This window comes from Chaetodon auriga, chromosome 15 (assembly GCF_051107435.1).
Source record: "Chaetodon auriga isolate fChaAug3 chromosome 15, fChaAug3.hap1, whole genome shotgun sequence".
Classification (NCBI taxonomy): domain Eukaryota; kingdom Metazoa; phylum Chordata; class Actinopteri; order Chaetodontiformes; family Chaetodontidae; genus Chaetodon; species Chaetodon auriga.
The window spans coordinates 10,823,944-10,842,424 of record NC_135088.1 but is presented as its reverse complement, the minus strand read 5'-3'; the positions used below and the strand labels follow the sequence as shown (position 1 = coordinate 10,842,424).

Below are 18,481 nucleotides of genomic sequence, written 5' to 3'. Positions count from 1 at the left end.
TAGTCCCCCAGCAGCCAGGATAATTCTGTGCTGAACAAAGTGCTTAGAGAAGGACATAAATAAGTGAGAAGTGCAGAATGTATCAGTTTAATTAAGTGTGTCAGTGTTCATAGGAAGAGAGTCAGAGGTTCAGCCCTATGGACAGCTCTCCCGAGCCCTACAGTACTGCGCCTTAAAGGAACTTGTGTGTTCAAAAGGATGCCAAAACAGAAGCTGCCAACAATAAAAAGATGAAGGGAAGGAACGAAGAAAAGAGGAACAAGCTTAAGCAAACAACAAATACAACAGGAGCTGAGGAAGAACAAAAAAATACAGAAGGAGAGAAGTCAGAGAAGGCGAGAGGTTCAGCAGCACGGAGAGCTCCAAATGGCAGAGCGGTGCACTTATTTCTGAGTGCAGACAGCGAACAGAACAGATACTGGATACCAAAATAACACTCAGGATGACAACCCAACAAGCCAACTTCAAATCCAACCATTTGGGGTTTACTTAATTGGAGCAGATGCAGAGTAACAGGAAGCTGTCGTTCAACATCCTTACTGACACCTAATCACAGTCACAGAGGGCCGAACTCTTCTTCTTTTTCGCTCTTTCTCTCTCTCTGTGTGTGTTTGTGTGTGTGTGTGTGTGTGTTTACCGAGTGACTGAGAGCTCACACCAAGACAAAGAGCATCAGACCATGGTGTGCGTTTTCTGTCCTGATAAGCAAAAGGTGCATCTGCAGTCTGCCTTGTCTGTGAGTGCCAGCCTTTTCTGTTTTCTGCAGCCTTATGAGGACATTTCTCTGGACTGCACAGAAAAGGAACAGGACAATGTATAATAGTAATTGGCTTTTTTTGTGAAAACATATTCAAAGTATTGCTGAACATCATCTGGATGAATCATTAACTCATAATAATTGTTTCAATGATTTTGACCCTCTGCTATATATCCAGCCTATGTATAGTCTCACCAGCTGTATATATGCAGGTATTCCATGTAGCTGAAAGTATGTGGACACCCCAGACATTACACTCATTTGTCCTTGTTTGTCCTTGTTGAAAAGCTCTCGAAAAACTCTCCATTAAAACCACTGCAGCACTGGTTAGGTTGGGGGAATGATGTTGGACAATAGACTCTTGTGCTGTACCAGTATATGCTGTGACATTGAAATTGAACAGATATCGAGACTTACAGCAAGAAAGCAAATAAGCGTATTTCCCAAAATGACATACTCCTCCTTTAAAGGACAAAAGGAACCATGGAGGACATTTAGACCCATAGTGTTTGTTTGTATTTAATAGGGGCCATGACACTGGGGAGTCTTGCGCTTACTGCACTTCGCTGTCATGCCCAAGAGCACTAAATCTGGAGCGGATGGACAGAAATGGCTTTGGTGGGGATGTAAATATAAACACTGGGAGACAGTGAGAATAAGAAACTGAGACAAAGAGACAACAGGACAGAAGAGATACCGAATGATGGAGAATGGCTTTACCGCTGGCGTTCCTGATAAGCACAAAGGGCCATCAGGCTGTTTTGCCTGTTAAGGCATATGGGATAGTATTTCTTCCTCCAAACAAACAAGGACATCTGCTCGGTCCTCTTCTCCTCTCAGGATCCTCGCCTGCTCCACAGGTGTCCGCTCTATCTGCCGGTGCAGAGAGCTGATTTAGTGGTGGCTGCTATTCACAGGCCGTTGCTGGGATATTGTTATGGTGCCCTCCTCGTGGCCTTCAACTTGACACTGAACCTCGTAATTGATTTCCTCAAGGCTGCCCATCCCTATCGCCCGACTACAGTTTGTGTGTGTGTAAACTTGTGGGTCACCAGTGGGCAGTAGCCTTGGCGGGCGAGTTTTAGCAGCTGCATACTGTTTTTTTTTGCGTGTGTACATGTGCACAATTACATTTCTTGTGTGCTTGTGTGTAGAATTTCGATTTCCACTGCAAATTGCTCCTGCAGTCTGCTCCCACATTTTGATTCCCTCCTTCATCCAAGCCGCATCATTCGTCATTCATTAACCTTGTTTTAATGGCCAACCTAATCTGTCCTTCGTCCTCCCACCAGCTGGTACATGACTGACACATGCTGGACTCACTCTTAATTAAATGCAATCCAGTGTGACCCAAGGACACAGGCATGCATATGCCATGTAACAGTCAAGGCTTGAAGGTATCCCAATGCAGAAAATAGTCGGTACAGTGGATGAAAGAAAGAGCATTGCTGTTTGTGGATAAACTGGGTATGGGCTGTGCTAATAATGCTTTTGATGTGTGGTTTTGGTTGTGAACGTGCCAAAGAGATGTTATTCAAATAACGATTGAGGTGCTGTTCCATTACATTGCATTATATTGCGAGGCGTGAAACAGTTTTGCCCTTCCAATTCCCCTTTTCCAAAGTCACAGTGGTGCTGCATTCAGAAACCCATTCTGAAATCATGACCTTTAAATAACAGATTGCTCTCTTTAACAACCACGCCAAACTGCTTTCTCCTTCACCCGGTTTGCCGTATTCCATCTTCAATGGATTCTGCCCTTCTTCTTACCTTTGACGGATTAGCAATGCTCATTTAAGTTTTGCATGAAAAGGACTTAAAGCTTGAGGACTAACTTTAATAAAAGTGAAAATTTCGTTGCTTCTCTGCAGAGGCATAACTCTGTTAGCTATGAAAGTGACTCAAGGAGCTTTTGTATGTGCAGGATCATTACCGGCTAGGAGCACACACACACACACACACACACACACACACTTATCCTGCTGCTGTCCATTAGATGGGTGGCAGGGGACGTACTGTGGTGCGCCAGGGTGCTCATGGGTAACAGTAGTTTCATCTAAAATCTCCTTTAATCTTTCTCCTTGCACTGTGTGCGTGTGTGTGCGTGCGTGTGTGTGTGTGTGGGGGGGGGGGGATGTTTGATAGTGTCCATCACTTAAAAAAGCAACCGGGGGTGAGAAGTTGAAGGACTCTGTAGCAACTGTGAATAATGTGGTTTACACACACACACATACAGACATGGAGTCATGTTTCCATCACTTTTGGGGACATTACATAGACTTTCATTCATTTCCTGGAGACTTACCCTAAACATAACCATAACCACTACTTGCCTAACCATAACCCTTACCCTAACCTGAGCCTAACCTTTCCCTAACTTTAACTCTAAAATTGAATGATTTACATTATGGCGACTTGAGTTTTGTCCCCGTAATGAAGGTGGTTCCCCACAATATGATTGTGCAAACAGCTTTATGTCCCCACACATGAGTAATACAGGTCCACACACACACACACACACGTACAGGGTCTGATAGTATCTATCTGACCAACAACATAAAACTCTTCAGAGAGGAGTGTGGGTGCGTTGTGCTGGTAGGCAGGTGGAAATCAGGGTTCATCTATCTCCCTCCAGACAAACTCCTGCAAAATACCTCAGAGTTGAAGAGAGCAGTAAAGATAGTAACACATCACCGGCCTCGCTATCTCTCTCTCCCTCCCATCTCAAATGCAGCCGTGCCCCTATTTGTCCAGTCCACCTGTCTCTCAATCTGCCCCGTCTGTCTATCCGCAGACCTGCTCCTTAAACAGTACTCCACCGCCCGATGAATAAGAGATGAGGGGGATGAGTGAGGAGAGGAGAGGACGGAGGTGAGGGAGAAGTGAAGAAGTGCGGTGGAGTTCAGTCAGAGCCCTTGTGGTGATGAGGGTGTAAATGGATCTTGAGGAGCCGGTGTCACCTGTCCCAGGACCATTAATTAGTCATTTAGACTTGTAATGGAGTGAGCCGTCGCCAGACAGACACAACCGGCCAAACAAAGCCAAGTCACTCAATCAGAGGACTTAGTTGTGGCTGCTGATCACTCTGTGTGCCCAGAGTGGAAAACTATAACGTGATCAGAGGAATCACTGAGTCCATGTCATAACAGAACATAAAACACATGCAGATGCGTACAGATGTGGAATATGTCGTCTTTGTTGGATTCTGGGATTTTCAGACACATAATAATGATAAGAAGAAGAAAAAATGCAAAAATGCGATATGGGATACAATAAAGACAACAGCAGTAAATGACAATGACTTGGATATAAAAACAAAATAAAAACCATTTGTTCAAGTTAAGTTGAAACAAACTCAACAAAGAACAAAAAAATGAAGACCAAAGAAAAAATTGCTTAGTCATTTTTCTTTTCCTTATATATTATTATATCGTATGAAATAATTTATTCAAATAATATCATAATAAATCTAATATTCCATTAACCATCTTACTTGCCCACCAAATATCCTGCATATAATGAAAAGTTAATATTCCATTTCGAGGCTGCAGATGAAGGATGTTTTCCAACCTTTTCGTCACTGTGATGCATAAATTCATCATTTTTCACATTACAGTCTGGACTGGGGGCATGATGCATCGCGTTCACTCAGTGGTATTCCACGGCGCTCAAACTCTTATGATTTAGAGTCTGAATGTAATCTGATGTGGAAATCAATAGTTCAGGGGAGTAGTGAAATCACGTTCACGCACTTTCCTCTCTAAACAGATATGCGGCTCTTTGAATTCATTACATAAGCAGGTAATTCAGCTTCACCTGCACAAGCTATGTTTTTATTGATTCATATCCAAGAGGCCATTTTTGCTCTCAAGTGTTATGTAGGACTTTTGAGCCGTGCCTACACCATGAAGTTTTTTTTAACGTTTTACTGACATATCTGTAAGTTTAAGAAGACTGATTATGTAATGATCATGTAACAATCAGTTGATATAAGAGTGACACAAGAGGTCTTCTGGTTTATTTCAGCATTTGTTTGGTCAAGAAGGTTTTTCAGTTTCCCAAAGGTCCTGATGGCTTTACACAAAATTACACAATAGTGACTCCTCCAGCAGCCAGTTGGATTAATTTATATCTCTTCCCGGCCCATAATGAACTTTGAGTTTCTGACGAGCACGACAAACGATATGGATACTTGGCTTGCAGTGTCTCTGTTTAGATCAAATTACAAAACAGTTGATATCTGATGTTCAGGTGACCGCTGTTTGTCCTTCTGGCTGTCATTGACTGAGGACGCCGAGGTCCCCATGGCAGTTAAGACACTCATGCTGAAGGGTGAAGTGTATCAGTGACACCTTGGAAAGTGAACCTACTGCCTGAGTCCGGGCAAGACGCTGGCCTGCCGCCAGTCCTGTTAGAAGAGGTTAGTCAGTGCCACTGGTAGGTGATCCAGTTTCAGTGCCACTATACGGATAAAATGTTTTGGAATAGGGAGAATTGCTTCCACTTGTCTATTAGATAATTGCACTATAAATACTGTATTTCTTTCTTTGTTGAGTCCAATAACATGGTGGTCCCATATAACAGATCAGGAGTGCACAAAATTCTTCTGGAGGACCGAAATTGAAACTTAATGGTGGGCCTGGAGCAAAAGCAGACACCTAATGTATTGTATTAAGATGCAAAATGGACTGACTTCCTGTGTCACTTCCTGTGCCGCCCTGCTCAGATTATGAAAAGGGGTGAATAATTAAAGATCCTACGTATTTAAAGATAATTTTACCTCACAAAAATAAAACATAAACAGCTCTTTATATTGTAATGTTTTAAATTGATTCTTAATTTTTTTTAATCCAGACCAACTCTTTGGGCAGCCCTATAATAGATGGACACATTTTATGTAGAGAAAACAATACAATGCTGATACTCAACCTTATATACACTTTGTTTAAGTATGCAGTCAGACTGGGGTCAGAAGTAACATCAGTCAGGGTGAGTTTCCAGAGTCCAGAGAGGTCATCAGATAATCAAGTGACAGTGTGTTGAAACCAGTGACTTAACTGTTAAATACCAATGCTAGGCTATTCAAATAGACTGTAAATTAAAGGGGCAAATAAACAGAGCCATAGATGTTCATTGTAGCATAGCCAGTCTGACATCACTCCCTCAGCCTCTTTCAATAAACCTTGATGCTGTCAGGCTGTCCTGAAGGGGCAAAGTAAGAGACAGTATTTATGTTTGGCAGGGCCAGGCAATCAGAGCAGTTGTACCCTCCATCCATCAGCAACTACTGTAGACGGCTCATCACTTCTGCCCACAGTCAGGGTGAACTTTCCAGGGCACGCCGCCGCTGTGCTGCTCTGCACCCACAGCAGCAGGACGCTGTGGAGATGGACGAGCGGCGACCAGAGTCTGGTGCTCTCGCCTCTCACTTATTCAGTAATTGATGCATTTGTAGCTGCTGAGAGATGTGAGATCTGCACGACCTGTGTGGTCGAGGAAGGTAGTTAGCAGTCAGCAGACAGTGGAGGAACGTACATTTAGAGTGTTTACTCCTGCTTTATACTTCTACTCCACATTTCAGAGGAAGTGTTGCACCTTTTCCTCCGCTGCATTTATTTGATGGCTGTAGTTCCAAGTTATTTTGCATTTCAACAAAAAAATGTGATAAGCTTATAAAATCCGTGTACTGTCAAAGATTCGCAGTCTTTTGGGCTTGTGGCCCCTTACTAAAAAGCTGTGCCTTGTCACATTTCTTGTTAGTAGCTCCACCAAAGACATTTCCTCTCGACACTTCTGAGATGGTTTTTATTTAAATGACTGTTCAAAACCCACAGAGGTTAAACTATCCAATATTTCACCGAAAAAGCAAAGTCCAGAAGCTGCTGAGCTTTTACATTTTTCCTGCCCCATGAATCATCTCATGACCCCCCAGATTTATTTTGTGTTCCTGTGAAGAATCACCTACCCTTACTGACCAAAACCAGCTCCACCTTGACCAGCTACAACAGTAATACGTTGCTTAGACAATGTTGCATCAGTATTAACAGTCTAAAAATGCCATATATAATCATATATCTCTCACAGGGGACTTTTACTTGAGTGGTTCGAATGAATTAAGGCTTATTACATGTAACAGACTACTTTTACATCATTAAAGATCTGAGCACCATCACTGCCTCCAGATAATCAACTGACCAAGCTCTTTCAGACTAAAAAGGCAGAAGGGAGACCCTTTGTCAGCAGGAGAGGACCAGCAGGCATTATCCCTGCTGAAGTGTCCTTGCACACGACACCAAATCCCTACCTGCTCTGCAGCTGATCCTGCACTCCTCTTATGAAGGCAGAAAGTGAAAAGGAAATTTGCCTACAAAGAGCAATAAAGGATCACATTGCACATTACAGGGAGGGACAGCTGATGAAGGAGAAGCGTGAGCGGTCATAGAGGGAAATGTCTTCATCACCATCCATCCACATTTCACCACGTTGCTGAAAATACTCGAGCCATTACGGCTGAGAACAGAGCAGGACATTTGCAGGGAAAAGGAGGCATGGATAGATGGACAAGGAGGAGGGAGAGATTATCTTACATTTATTATGGTGGAGCTTATTAAAAAGGAGAGGTCATTATTTTTATCTGGAGAGGAGAAAGAGAGGGACCTATTCTTAGCTTTTACCCCTTTGGCTGGACAAGATAGATCTACGGTTTTATATGAGCCTGTTTTAGAAAACTCAAGCCTCACTAAAGCTTCATCAAACACACACAAAATATGTCCTGCTTATATTATCATTGCTTTGTCGGGTGAATATACTTTTATAGCAGTTATGAAAAAGAGGAAGAGTTGCAGGCCTTCTATTCTACAGTTAACATATTTAGTACCCCGGGCGGCAGAGGGGAGTGCTGACACCACAGAATATAAACGAAGTAAATAAATAAATTTCCCCAAGGGCGACTTTCTCCTGAATATTTTTTTTTATTTGCTTTTTAAAGTTCGAAATATGTCACCGGGGTTATTATCCCCTGGAGTGGGATGAATAATGTCGGCAATATTCTGCGTTCATATCTGGGAACATCGTAACAAGCGAGCAGGCCGTAGTCAGTGGGCAGGAGAAGGCATTCCTCCACACAGTCTGTCAACAACAGCAACTGTCATTACGGGAGATAATGTGTGGATGATGATTTTAACAATTATGCAAAATAAAAATGTCACTTTAGGATTTAATGACAAGAATCAGCTCATATAAGAAAGGTCAAACTTTAGCTTCTCAAGCTTTTAAACAAGGAAACTGGACTGCGAGTCCACAGCCATGCTAGCAGCTTTGTGAAGCTATGCAGTGAGACTTTAAGCTAAATGCTAACTTCAACATGCTAACCACATACATGAGCAAAACAAGCTCACGGTGACACCAACACGCTGCTGCTAAGCAGGTGTAATCTCTGCCATGATTATCATGTTTTGCCATATTAGCATGCTAACAGTTACTAATTAGCACTATAAGAACAAAGCAGAGCAGAGGCTGATGGGGATGGCAGTTTTGCGTGTATTTGATCATAAAATTGAACATGGGAAGCATGAATCTCTTCATTAAATGTCATGGCAATCCATCCAACAGTTGTCAGAATGATTTCAGCTGGAACTAAATTGGTCAGCCGAACTAAAGACTGCCATCCCCAAAGGTGCTACACTAGCATGGCTAAAAATGCCGAAGATTAAAGTGCCAATCAAGCCCTCACCTTGTACGGTTCAGACTGCTTATTCATAGGTGTGTGACTGCGTTCCAGCAAGGTGAACTGTGTTAGGAGACTGATTGCCGGCGGGTGTGCCGGCCCAGCTGACCCTCATCTCGTCCAGCCGTGCACACGTCTCTCATACACACATGCCAAATTTAGCAAGCCCCCGCCTCTGCAGCCGATATTACACCAGCCCTCAAACACATAGATCATGATTCTCATTCAGCCCACAAGCCCTTCCTCTCTCTCTTTCTAATCATGGTTTGGATGTTGAAACTGTTGCCTGCAAGTGCAAGCAAGAACAAATGAGCGTTTCTATTTTTGCTCCAGCAGAAATTGAGACCAACCCGAGTCTTTCCAAACTTTTAAACACATCACTGTGCTTAACGTTCAGTCTTGAGTGACTATTATTTACTGTCAGCCATTTCCATAATAGTCAGTAATAACCTTGCTTGTGTGAGGGAGCGATGGGGATTTTATTTTTACATGAGCACCAGCCACATTAGCATCGTCTGCATCATGTATCAGATGTCCTCTGCCGCGGAGAGAGGGGCTGAAAGATGGAGCATCGAGGATACTGACTGAGGGAGCAAATCCACTTAAAGGCAGGCGCAGACATAGGAGAGCATGAGGGGGTCGGAGCTCTCGCAGTGTAAAGTGAGGGGCTCATGTAACTTTTTTTTTTTTTGTTCGATAAAGGTGAACATGAAACCCTCCGCAGGGGTTTGCGTGGGAGGATTTGAAGTGCAGGTTGATGGATAAGTGGTGAAAGGGAGGCCAGTGGGGTTTTTACTGAGTAGGTACAAAATGAAAGGAAATTATGATCGCAAGAAAAAAACTATTGAACTGTAAAAATATGATTAAGAGCTTAAAGGTGAGTAGTTTCAGTATGACAACAGAGCTTTTTTTAAAGTTTCTGGTTGTCTTTTGGGCTTTTCTGACCTTGACCTTTGCACTTTAGTGGCAGTGATTTTAAGCACTGGGCATCTGCCTTTCTGTTGGCAGATAAACTGACAGTTATGCCTGAAAACGAAACTCCAAAGCAAAAGAACAGAAGCCAAACAGCGAGGGGGCACTCCACTAGTTTCACACATCAGGATCAGTTTACTTATAATGAGGAGTACCTGTGAAAACACTTGTATTATGTCTCCTGAGGCTCTGGAGGAGCTTTGTGCAGTGTGACCAAAATAACCTGAGTGGTGGCAGCGGGGTAATCATGGCCTTGAGCTTGGAGGCCACTATTTTTTGCTGCAAAAGCTGTGTTAGACACTGGGAGCTCTTGAAACATGTAGGTGTTTATCAGGTAAGGAGGGTCTAATTTAAAATGTGTTGCATTGTGGGAACAGTGGGACCCATAGTCTCTGCAGCTTAACTCATGTTGAGAGTTAAAAGTCAGAAAATCTGCTCTGCTGCATCAGTTTTGACCATTTCTTTTAGCCATGCATGGCTCTATGGAGGATCAGTCTGTCTGTCCACACTGTCCTTGTCTTTGGTCCAGACAGATTTCTCAACCTCTCACATTTCCTCCAGCACCACCATGAGGTTAGTATTCGTGGCTGAGAGCGAAATATCTCGGCTGTCGGATGGATTACTGTGCAGTTTGGTGCAAATATTCAGCTTGTTAACGCTGGCAATCCCATTTCATATTTTATATTTGTTTGCTCCATTTAATGATTTGGCTTCTTTACAGTGAAGCCTCACAGGACTGCTGGTGCAGCTGTAAACTCCACGTCTTGTTTGAATCTGTCTCTTGTGAATCCACAAACTTAATAGCAGTGCAGTACCAAATTGCTGGAGTCGTTAGTGATTTGGGATGGAAATCCAGGCTCTTTTGACTCTCAGATATTCAGCTCTTTTTGATATATATTTTAAATATTCAGTAGCTTCAGGGTATCGTTATTGAAGTTTGTGAGCACTGCATTGTTAAGGGTACACAATCGATCTCATTAGACATTTGCTGTTTTCTAAGTAGTGATAAAGGCAGCTTGTGGTCAGTCTGATGATGTGGCCATTACTAAGTGCTTAAACTGTGTGTCAGGTGAGGACTTGACAGTCAGTGTGTTGGTCTTTTCTGTCACTCTATGAGTCGAGTCCATACCTTCACACTGAAGGTCAGAGTTCATTGTTATGGTTACAGTTGTGTGTATAATTCATGCAGGGGTGGTTGTAATGGCGAACACCAGCAGTTTACACAAGACACGCTCCCGCTCAGCTGTTAGTAACTCGGTCGGTCTGTGTTACAGATATTGACGCAGGCCTTGTTACAGAATACACACGCGACAGCTTTTTGTTTGCAGTCTGGCCAGTTTTGATTGCATTATGTATAGCAAGACATCTGATAAGATCCCAGCTGCTGGAAATGGCCTCAAGTGGCACTGGACAGTCAGTGATCTGATACTGGAGCAGCAAGGAGATGTCTGCAGTCTTACTCATGCCGGCTGTCTTCCTCCCTCGTCCCTGCTTCGCAATATTTACTTTGCTTGTGTTTTTCCTTTTGAACACGAGCTCACATTTTTCTCCCTGAGCTTCTGACTGATATAGAAACACACAAGGCTGAGCGTACAAATGCAAGCAAGCAAACAGAAATATCTCAGAAAAACATGAATGAAGAGTTTGTGTGTATGCGTGTGAGTGGGGGGAGTGCAAAGACGTACAACAACTGGAACCTGACGAAGCCTTTTTTTTTATATCAGTTGTGTTTGGAGAGGGGCATTACTGGATTTTAACATTCAATACTGCAGCTTTAATATTTCTCGGATTACTATTACAACTATGTTAATGACAGGCTCGTACATGAGGGGATGTTAAGCTACATTAGTGAACATCTCCCATTGTACGCTGCATCAATTCACGTCTATGTAATCAATGTTATCTCCGGCTCTATGTTTGCAGATTTTAAGCTGCATCGGTGGCTCTCCCGCTGTAAGGAGACATTATCTGACACGTCATGTTAACATTGCATTAATATACAGTAGCTCATTAGAGGATAAACTGCATAAAAGAGGGATTTGAGAGGACAGTAACTCCATACCCTAGCAAGTTCACTGGAATGTAAAAATGCATTGTTTGCAGAGTGGATACAGACTGTGCACCGGTATGATTCAGTTCTCTGAGAAAGTGTTTCTTATATATAATACAACCTGGAGTTACTCTGACTTTATAGTATAGCATCCTGAGGTATGTCTTGTATAGCGTGTATAGGTTTGTTTGCTTTAGTTGCAGCCCTACACTGACAGAGTATAATAAATGATAGAATAATCCCTGTGATAATGTCTTATTCTTTAAGCTAAGTTCCAGTGATTCACGAATGACCTGCAGCAACCTCGTCATGGAAATAATCAGCGGGAACCTGCCCCGTGGAGCCTTTTGCGTTCCCCCTTACGCGACTCCTCAGCTGATTCCACCAGCTGCCTCTCTGAGTTTTTTGACTTGACCTTGACTCCCTGTAAGTACGGATCCACGTCTGTCGGATTGGCTGCCCTCCAGATACTGGTGATGTCTAACTGGCAGACGCCTCAGGAGTTCCAGCTGCGATCGTGATTTTATTGTCTTTGCTTAACCGAAGCGGGCCCTCATGTCTGGAAACCAATGAACCTCTACAGCAGAGCTCACAGTGATCGGACCTCTTATTTTCCAGCCGTTTATGTGGCACACCAGGAATTAGTCCTCGTCCAACAGTGACTGATTGATTACAAGCTGAGATAGGAGGAAAAAACTAAAAACCTTATAACATTAATAGGTTCATAAAGACTTTTAAGTTGAATGTATAAGGTCTTGGAGGACATGGGGTGGGTACTGTAGGTTCAAGAGCCAGAGCAGCATCTTGCTTTCCGCCCATCGAAGCATGAAATTGAATTTGTCTGTGGATAACTGCTGCCACCTAAAGGTCAGAGGGTTACCTATTTATGTATATAGTAGCCGAGGGTATTTGCAGATTGTATAGATTGATCAGCTTGATGGGGTGTAAACCATTTCTTAAACACAGCCATGAAAAAGGCACACAATTACTTCAGTCTCATTAAGAGAAGTACATGTAACCTGGAAGTAGCTGGTGGATAAGTTGCCTCACACTGCAAGAGTGCCACTGAAGCATGAAATTGAAATTACTGATGGATACATTCTGACACCAACAGGTCAGAGAGCCACAATCAACTGCATGTACACCTGTGGCCATTTGGTAGCTGTGCAGACTTGCATGTCGCCTCTAGAACAGTATACTTATATACTGTATATCAGTATAAATGTGCCTGTATATGTACACACACGAGTGCTTAGAAATAGTAATATATCAGTTTCTGAATACATACAGAAACACAGAGAAAATTTCACAGATTTTAATCAGTTTACAGAGTTCAAACACGTCATTTTATCCTAAAGGTTTTTGCCCTTGTGTATGAGTAAGACTACCCTCGTAGACAGTCTTCCATACATTGCAGCTCCTGTATTTCATGACAGTGAGGGCCACAGTGAAGACAGAGGAGGCGTCTGACCTTGGGGATGACAGAGAGGGCCGGGCCTCTGGCACCACTGAGAGAAGGAGAGGAGAAAGAGAGCAAAGAAGAGCTGTTATTTCTACTAAGATCCTCAGTCAGTACATTTAGTTGTACAGTGAAAACAGAATTTTCATCGCTGTCTGTACAACACACTCACCCATTGAAGTGCAGCTGAGCTAATTTGAAGAGTTGACGACCCAGCTCAATACTATCTTCTCCGTACTGGGAGCCAATAGCTACAGTGCTTCGCTCCAGATGGGAGGCTGCGTTATTCCAGTCACCTGCAGACAGACACAAAGCAGTATGAGGGCTGAAAAATGTGAACTGTGCACGACTCTGCTCACGACTCAGTAAAGGTCACAGTGATTTATTTGACACCCTTTTGGTTTCTTGGGTTTAGCTCGACAACATTTGGCCAGTCATCAGTGTGGTTGTTCAGTAGCTCTTAGTTCTGCTCTCCTGTTACTGTTACTACGGCTGCATTTTTTCATTTCTGCTGAAACACACAAAAAGTGAATGCTCTTGCTTGATGCTGTTTATGTGTGTTACAGAATATATATGCTCCTTTATGTGAAACCAGTGCAATCAATGGTACACTGGTGTACCATTATGACCATTATGTCTATTTATTCATCTAGATGTGTAATTAAAACATGGCTTTTATTTCACTTCAATGGAGACAAACCGACGGACATCCCTGCTGCTATTAATGACCGTTAGAAGGTTTTCATGAATACGCACACACACACACACACACACACACACACACACATAGATATATATCCTGCTAACAGACAGACAGAACAAAGCACAAACATACCCCCTGCACCTGCCCATCGCCATCATTTAGGTAAATCTACCTAAACAGATGGGCACCACATGAAACAGTAGGGGTGTTTTGACCACAAAGCTCATCTGCTAATATGCATGAGCTGTTATTCTCACCTTTCGTAGCATATGCTCTGGCCATGGCATCTGCCAGCTCCCCCTGTAGAGGGTGTGTCTGTGTGAGGATCAGTGCAGACTGACCCTGGGTCCTTTTCAACAGTCTCAGAGCCTCATCTGATGGAGTGCAGAGCAGGAGAATAACACAGAGATGTATGAAAAGGCCTCTTGAACAAATGGCACACACATCACTCTATCTGCATATTGCATCACACCCACCTGGCCTTTCTCCCTCCATGAGGTCCACGGCCTCCTCCAGGCGGACCCTGATCTCCTGCAGCCTGTGGCTCACTTCAGAGGAAGACATGCGATGGCCACAGGATGACTGCGAACATATAAATGCTATTCCTCTGTCCTCACTGCGCTTCTGAAAATCACATAAAGGGCCTCAAAGGTCAACAATAGCAAGTTAAATCTCAAAAGAAGAATATATCAGAGATCAGTACAATTAATCACGCATAACAAACACAAATTAAAACTTACTTGAAGAGATCCTTTGCACTTGCCGCACCGGAGACCCAAGTCACGTGGACTACCTCCTGGACCACCACCTGATGACTTCTGTCTGCCCTCTGTACCCTCCCCCTCCTCCTCCTGCCGAGTGCACGCCTCACACTGACACAGGAAGTAGTACTGTTCCTGCAGGAGACGCTGGCGTTCTTGTGTCACCGTCCTGCTGCTGTGGGGACCTGACAACAGCAACAGAACAACACAGCACATCAGAAGCAGTAATTTCAGCGGAGAGTGCTGTAAAAATTCTGCTACTCACCCCTGCATCTTACGAAATATGTCTGCACCCAAACAATGCTTCACTGGACTCATCAAAATGACACATTTTCTTACCATAGCAGTGCAGGATCTCTTGTCCAGGAGGGATAACTTTGGCTGCTCTGACAGTTACAGTGACTCCGCGGGCTGTGCTTCTGTCCTCAGCTTCACTCTCACTCAGGTCTGCAGACACATCTGAACCAGAGGGAGCAGCGCCGGTTCCAGTGCTGAACACCAGGCTGGTGTTGGGACAGCAGGAGTGATTCAGAAGACTAAGAGTTGGGAATATTGCAGTAGCGATGCGGAATTCCCTGCTGGACTGCACCGGCGAGTTTGCTGCCCCTGAGGAGAAATGTAAGAACCGAAACATTAAGGTCACTCATAGTCGTCATTAAAAAGCACAAATTCTGTTATAGTATAACCATGAATGCAGTTACAGTATGTCAATGTTTGCTAACACCTGTGAGTCACCTGTATCTTGCAGCATGACGACTGCCTGGGCGTTACACCTCAGCTGCAGGATGTGTCTCAGGACTGCACTTCCCAGCAGCCATAGCTCCGAGCTCCGATCTGCAACACCTGCCTCCTCGCCTTTACCCGAGGGTCTGCTGAGGTCCCACGATGCAGGTGGATGTCCTGCCTTACGGAGCTTCAGGTAGAGCGTTGCTGCGGTGACAGCACACAGGAAGCGCAGGCCAGAGCTGTGGCGATTCAGGTGATGCAGCAGGTGAAACACGCTCAGGTAAGAGTCACCGTAGTATGAATTATGACATGGATCAGAATCCCTGGACTCTCTGATAAGACAGGTTGGCACTGACTTTGTGTACTCGTCTCTGATTGGACCCCGGGCAATTTGAATGTTTTTTAACCCCGCCTTCAGTGTTACCCTCAGAGCGAGCTGCGACATCACACCCATCACCATCAGATCTGCTCCCAGTGGACACTCCCAGCGGTGATGTTCTTCCCAGGCGTCCCGCTGACAGGAAGCTGAGCAGTATCGGCTGGAACTACACCCCTCACACGGCACGGGACACAGTGTTTCAGTCAAACACCTGTGACAGCGCCTGTGCTCCATTCCAAACAACACTCCTCTCTCCGTGTCCTGCCTTGCTCCCTCACCTTTCACCTCCACCATTCCTGGTATAAGGACACAGCTGTACGGCCTTTCACTGAGGATAACCTCCCCAGCTGCTATTCTCTCTGCAGCCACCAGGTGTCGACCTTTCTCCAGGCTGAAGCCAACAGCGGCTTGAGGACTAATCCCAAATGTGAGCGGCCCCTCTCTGTCTGGACCTTTATGATCGTTTGAGGCTGGATTGTGATGAACCCCTTTCACCTTCTGACCTGCAGAGAGGTGCTTCAGGCACTGTGCACGACGCTCTTCCAGTTTGTGGACAAGCTGAGAGGGATAGCCGTTGTTTAGAGCTCTGTCCATGTCATTAAGGGATTCCTGAAGAAAAGCAGAAACCCTGGAACGTGAGCCATGACAAAATCCAAGCTTGTGAGCTAAACCAAAAGATGACTGACATTTTGTTAGCTTATTTAAGTCAGCATTTTATCTTTAAGACTTTGAGACAAGTCTAGGACTGAGCGCAGATCTAAACCTTATCCAGGAGATGCTGACCTGAGAAGACTGAGAAAGGAACCATAAAGCTATCTGAGTGGTCACTGTGGCATCAGTCGTGGCTGGAGCTTCATCACTGATCTACTTAAACTTGAGAAGGCCACAGAATGAGTGATCATCCTGTTCATTTCATATTTCATCCATAGGGCCATTTAGCCATAGGCAAGTAGTAACAACAGCACATAAAAGATTCTGGAAGAATTTAATTAATGAAACAAGGTTGAGTCAATTTGCCAATCACTTGATTAAATGAGGCGTTATGGAGTCTGAACCCCTGCCCTCAGAGGTACATCTATAATAATTTCTCATTTCATGAGTTCCCGGAAAGATTTCCTGCAGGGAAAATTATACATTACCAGGGTGGCCTCGTGAAGAATTCACTTTAATGTCACATGATACATGTGAAAGAGTCAAATTAAGTGATTAAACTGTTCTCCCATAAAACCACTTATTTATGTGCTCAAGCAAATCATCTGCTATTTGTGTGGACTTTTAGTATCCACAGCATGCGAGGGTACTCTACATATAATTAAATATAATTAAACATATAATAAAAAATAATGAGAATATTTCCCTGCAGGATTCCTGCAGTCAAGCGCTGTTCAGACTCACAATGACACAATCTGTTGAACGACTACAACTAATATTAAGCAGAACTGGTCTGAACAGGTTTTAATGATAACCGCATGTATGACACGACCTCATTATTCGATTGCTGAAGGTGGCGCCAACTCACCTGGTAGTGCTGCAGATGGTAGAGCGCAGCCGAGCGGTTGGCATAGCACAGAGACAGCTGCTCTGAACTTAGGGGAGCAAAACACACGCCCTGTCATGACAGGAGACAAAGAAGCTGGAGGTCGATACATGTTAATCAGGACAAGCAAGCATGCCATGTTTAAGGTGTACTGCCATTTGCAAAGTACTAACACTTTATATTTAGAGTAACATCTGATTTTGGACCAATTTATGGAGATTTCACCTGCTGTGTAACAACTCCATCAGATGACTGTTGTTACTTTTGCACTGCATCAGACCTATTACTACATTAAAAATCATTTTCAGCCATCTTCTAATGTTCCCATAAGTACAAAATTAACTTAAACAGTTCAATAATGGAATAGTGGATTTTAACACGGTCCAATTTTTCCCAGAAGTGGATTGAAGTTTCTATTTTCTGGCTCATATGGAACAATACAGTCTCATTTTCCTTTCACCTGTGAGTAGTGCAGAGCAGCTGCAGTGTAGTCTCTGGTCTTGAAGCAGGAGTTGCCCCTCTCCCTGCATTTGGCCGCTTGCTGTGTGTCCTTCTGCACAGAGCATCCTGCAGAGATTGACTGCACGAAGTCCAGGTCATCTTGGCTATGAAACAAAAATGAAGAGCACAACTAAATGAGTGCCTCTGAGCGTGCCCCAGCAGCAGGAAATTTGGGATTTATTGTTTATAGTCATAGACAAGTTCTGAGAAAGCCTATATTCACATGAGCCTTTATTAAGATAATAAACTGTGGTCTCAGATTGCTCAGATAGTGTCTAGAAACCAACATGTATAAAACTACAGAAGTAGCGCTAAGCTAGCTACTCACGTTGTCAGAGTTAGAGCACATTTAAAAACATCATCTATTTCAGACAGGGATGTAAAGTGTTCCTTTAGCTCGGGTTGGAGTGCGGTCCATTTCTGTGAGACGTGATCTTGCCACTGGACACACGGCAGGTCCATCGTGAACTATAACAAAACCACATGGGCTAACCAGGGGTTTGTTTTCAGTCAGTTTCACGTCAGCCCGCAGCAGTCCGGAAAACTGTCAAGTTAGCGTGGATCAGAAGACTGTTTCCGGCGCCAACATTCGAAAGAAAAGCAGTACAGTCGAAACCCATGCTGTCAAGGGAAGTTCAACAGGATTTTCGGCGATTAAAAACCTTTTTTAACCTTATTTATGATGCATTGTCAAAACTGCTTTATCAGGACGTGAAAGGCGATTTTTAAAAATGTTCTATTTTTACTAGACAGTCGCTATTTCTCATATTGGTGTGAATGAGTATCCTAATAGTTAATAACAGAAAAAGCACATGTACCATTTACTTTACGTTTTAAAAACTCTCTTTTCACATTTTAACTTAAGAATCTGGTGTCTTTACATGTAACATTCTAACTATACATAAGAGTA

At 43.6% G+C, this 18,481-nt stretch overlaps 1 protein-coding gene across 1 annotated transcript; it reads right to left on the bottom strand.

Moving 5' to 3' along the window:
* Positions 1-12,804: 12,804 nt before the first annotated feature.
* smyd4 (SET and MYND domain containing 4) lies at positions 12,805-18,108 on the bottom strand. Its single transcript, XM_076750758.1, has 10 exons — positions 17,900-18,108; positions 17,531-17,675; positions 17,053-17,142; positions 15,164-16,142; positions 14,768-15,034; positions 14,408-14,613; positions 14,144-14,291; positions 13,925-14,041; positions 13,137-13,260; positions 12,805-13,013 (listed from the first exon to the last, which is right to left on the bottom strand). Exons 1-10 carry the CDS (start codon positions 18,031-18,033, stop codon positions 12,890-12,892), a joined length of 2,334 nt encoding a protein of 777 aa, XP_076606873.1. The 5' UTR covers positions 18,034-18,108; the 3' UTR covers positions 12,805-12,889.
* Positions 18,109-18,481: the final 373 nt, after the last annotated feature.

What these genes read in the sequence shown, in the direction of transcription:
- smyd4 (XM_076750758.1), bottom strand. Translation starts at nt 18,033, where the DNA reads ATGGACCTGCCGTGTGTCCAGTGGCAAGATCACGTCTCACAGAAATGG. An exon ending in TGTGCTCTAACTCTGACAAC is followed by an intron (nt 17,676 to 17,899) that starts GTGAGTAGCTAG and finishes TTTGTTTCATAG; the next exon opens with CCAAGATGACCTGGACTTCG. An exon ending in CGTCATGCTGCAAGATACAG is followed by an intron (nt 15,035 to 15,163) that starts GTGACTCACAGG and finishes ATTTCTCCTCAG; the next exon opens with GGGCAGCAAACTCGCCGGTG.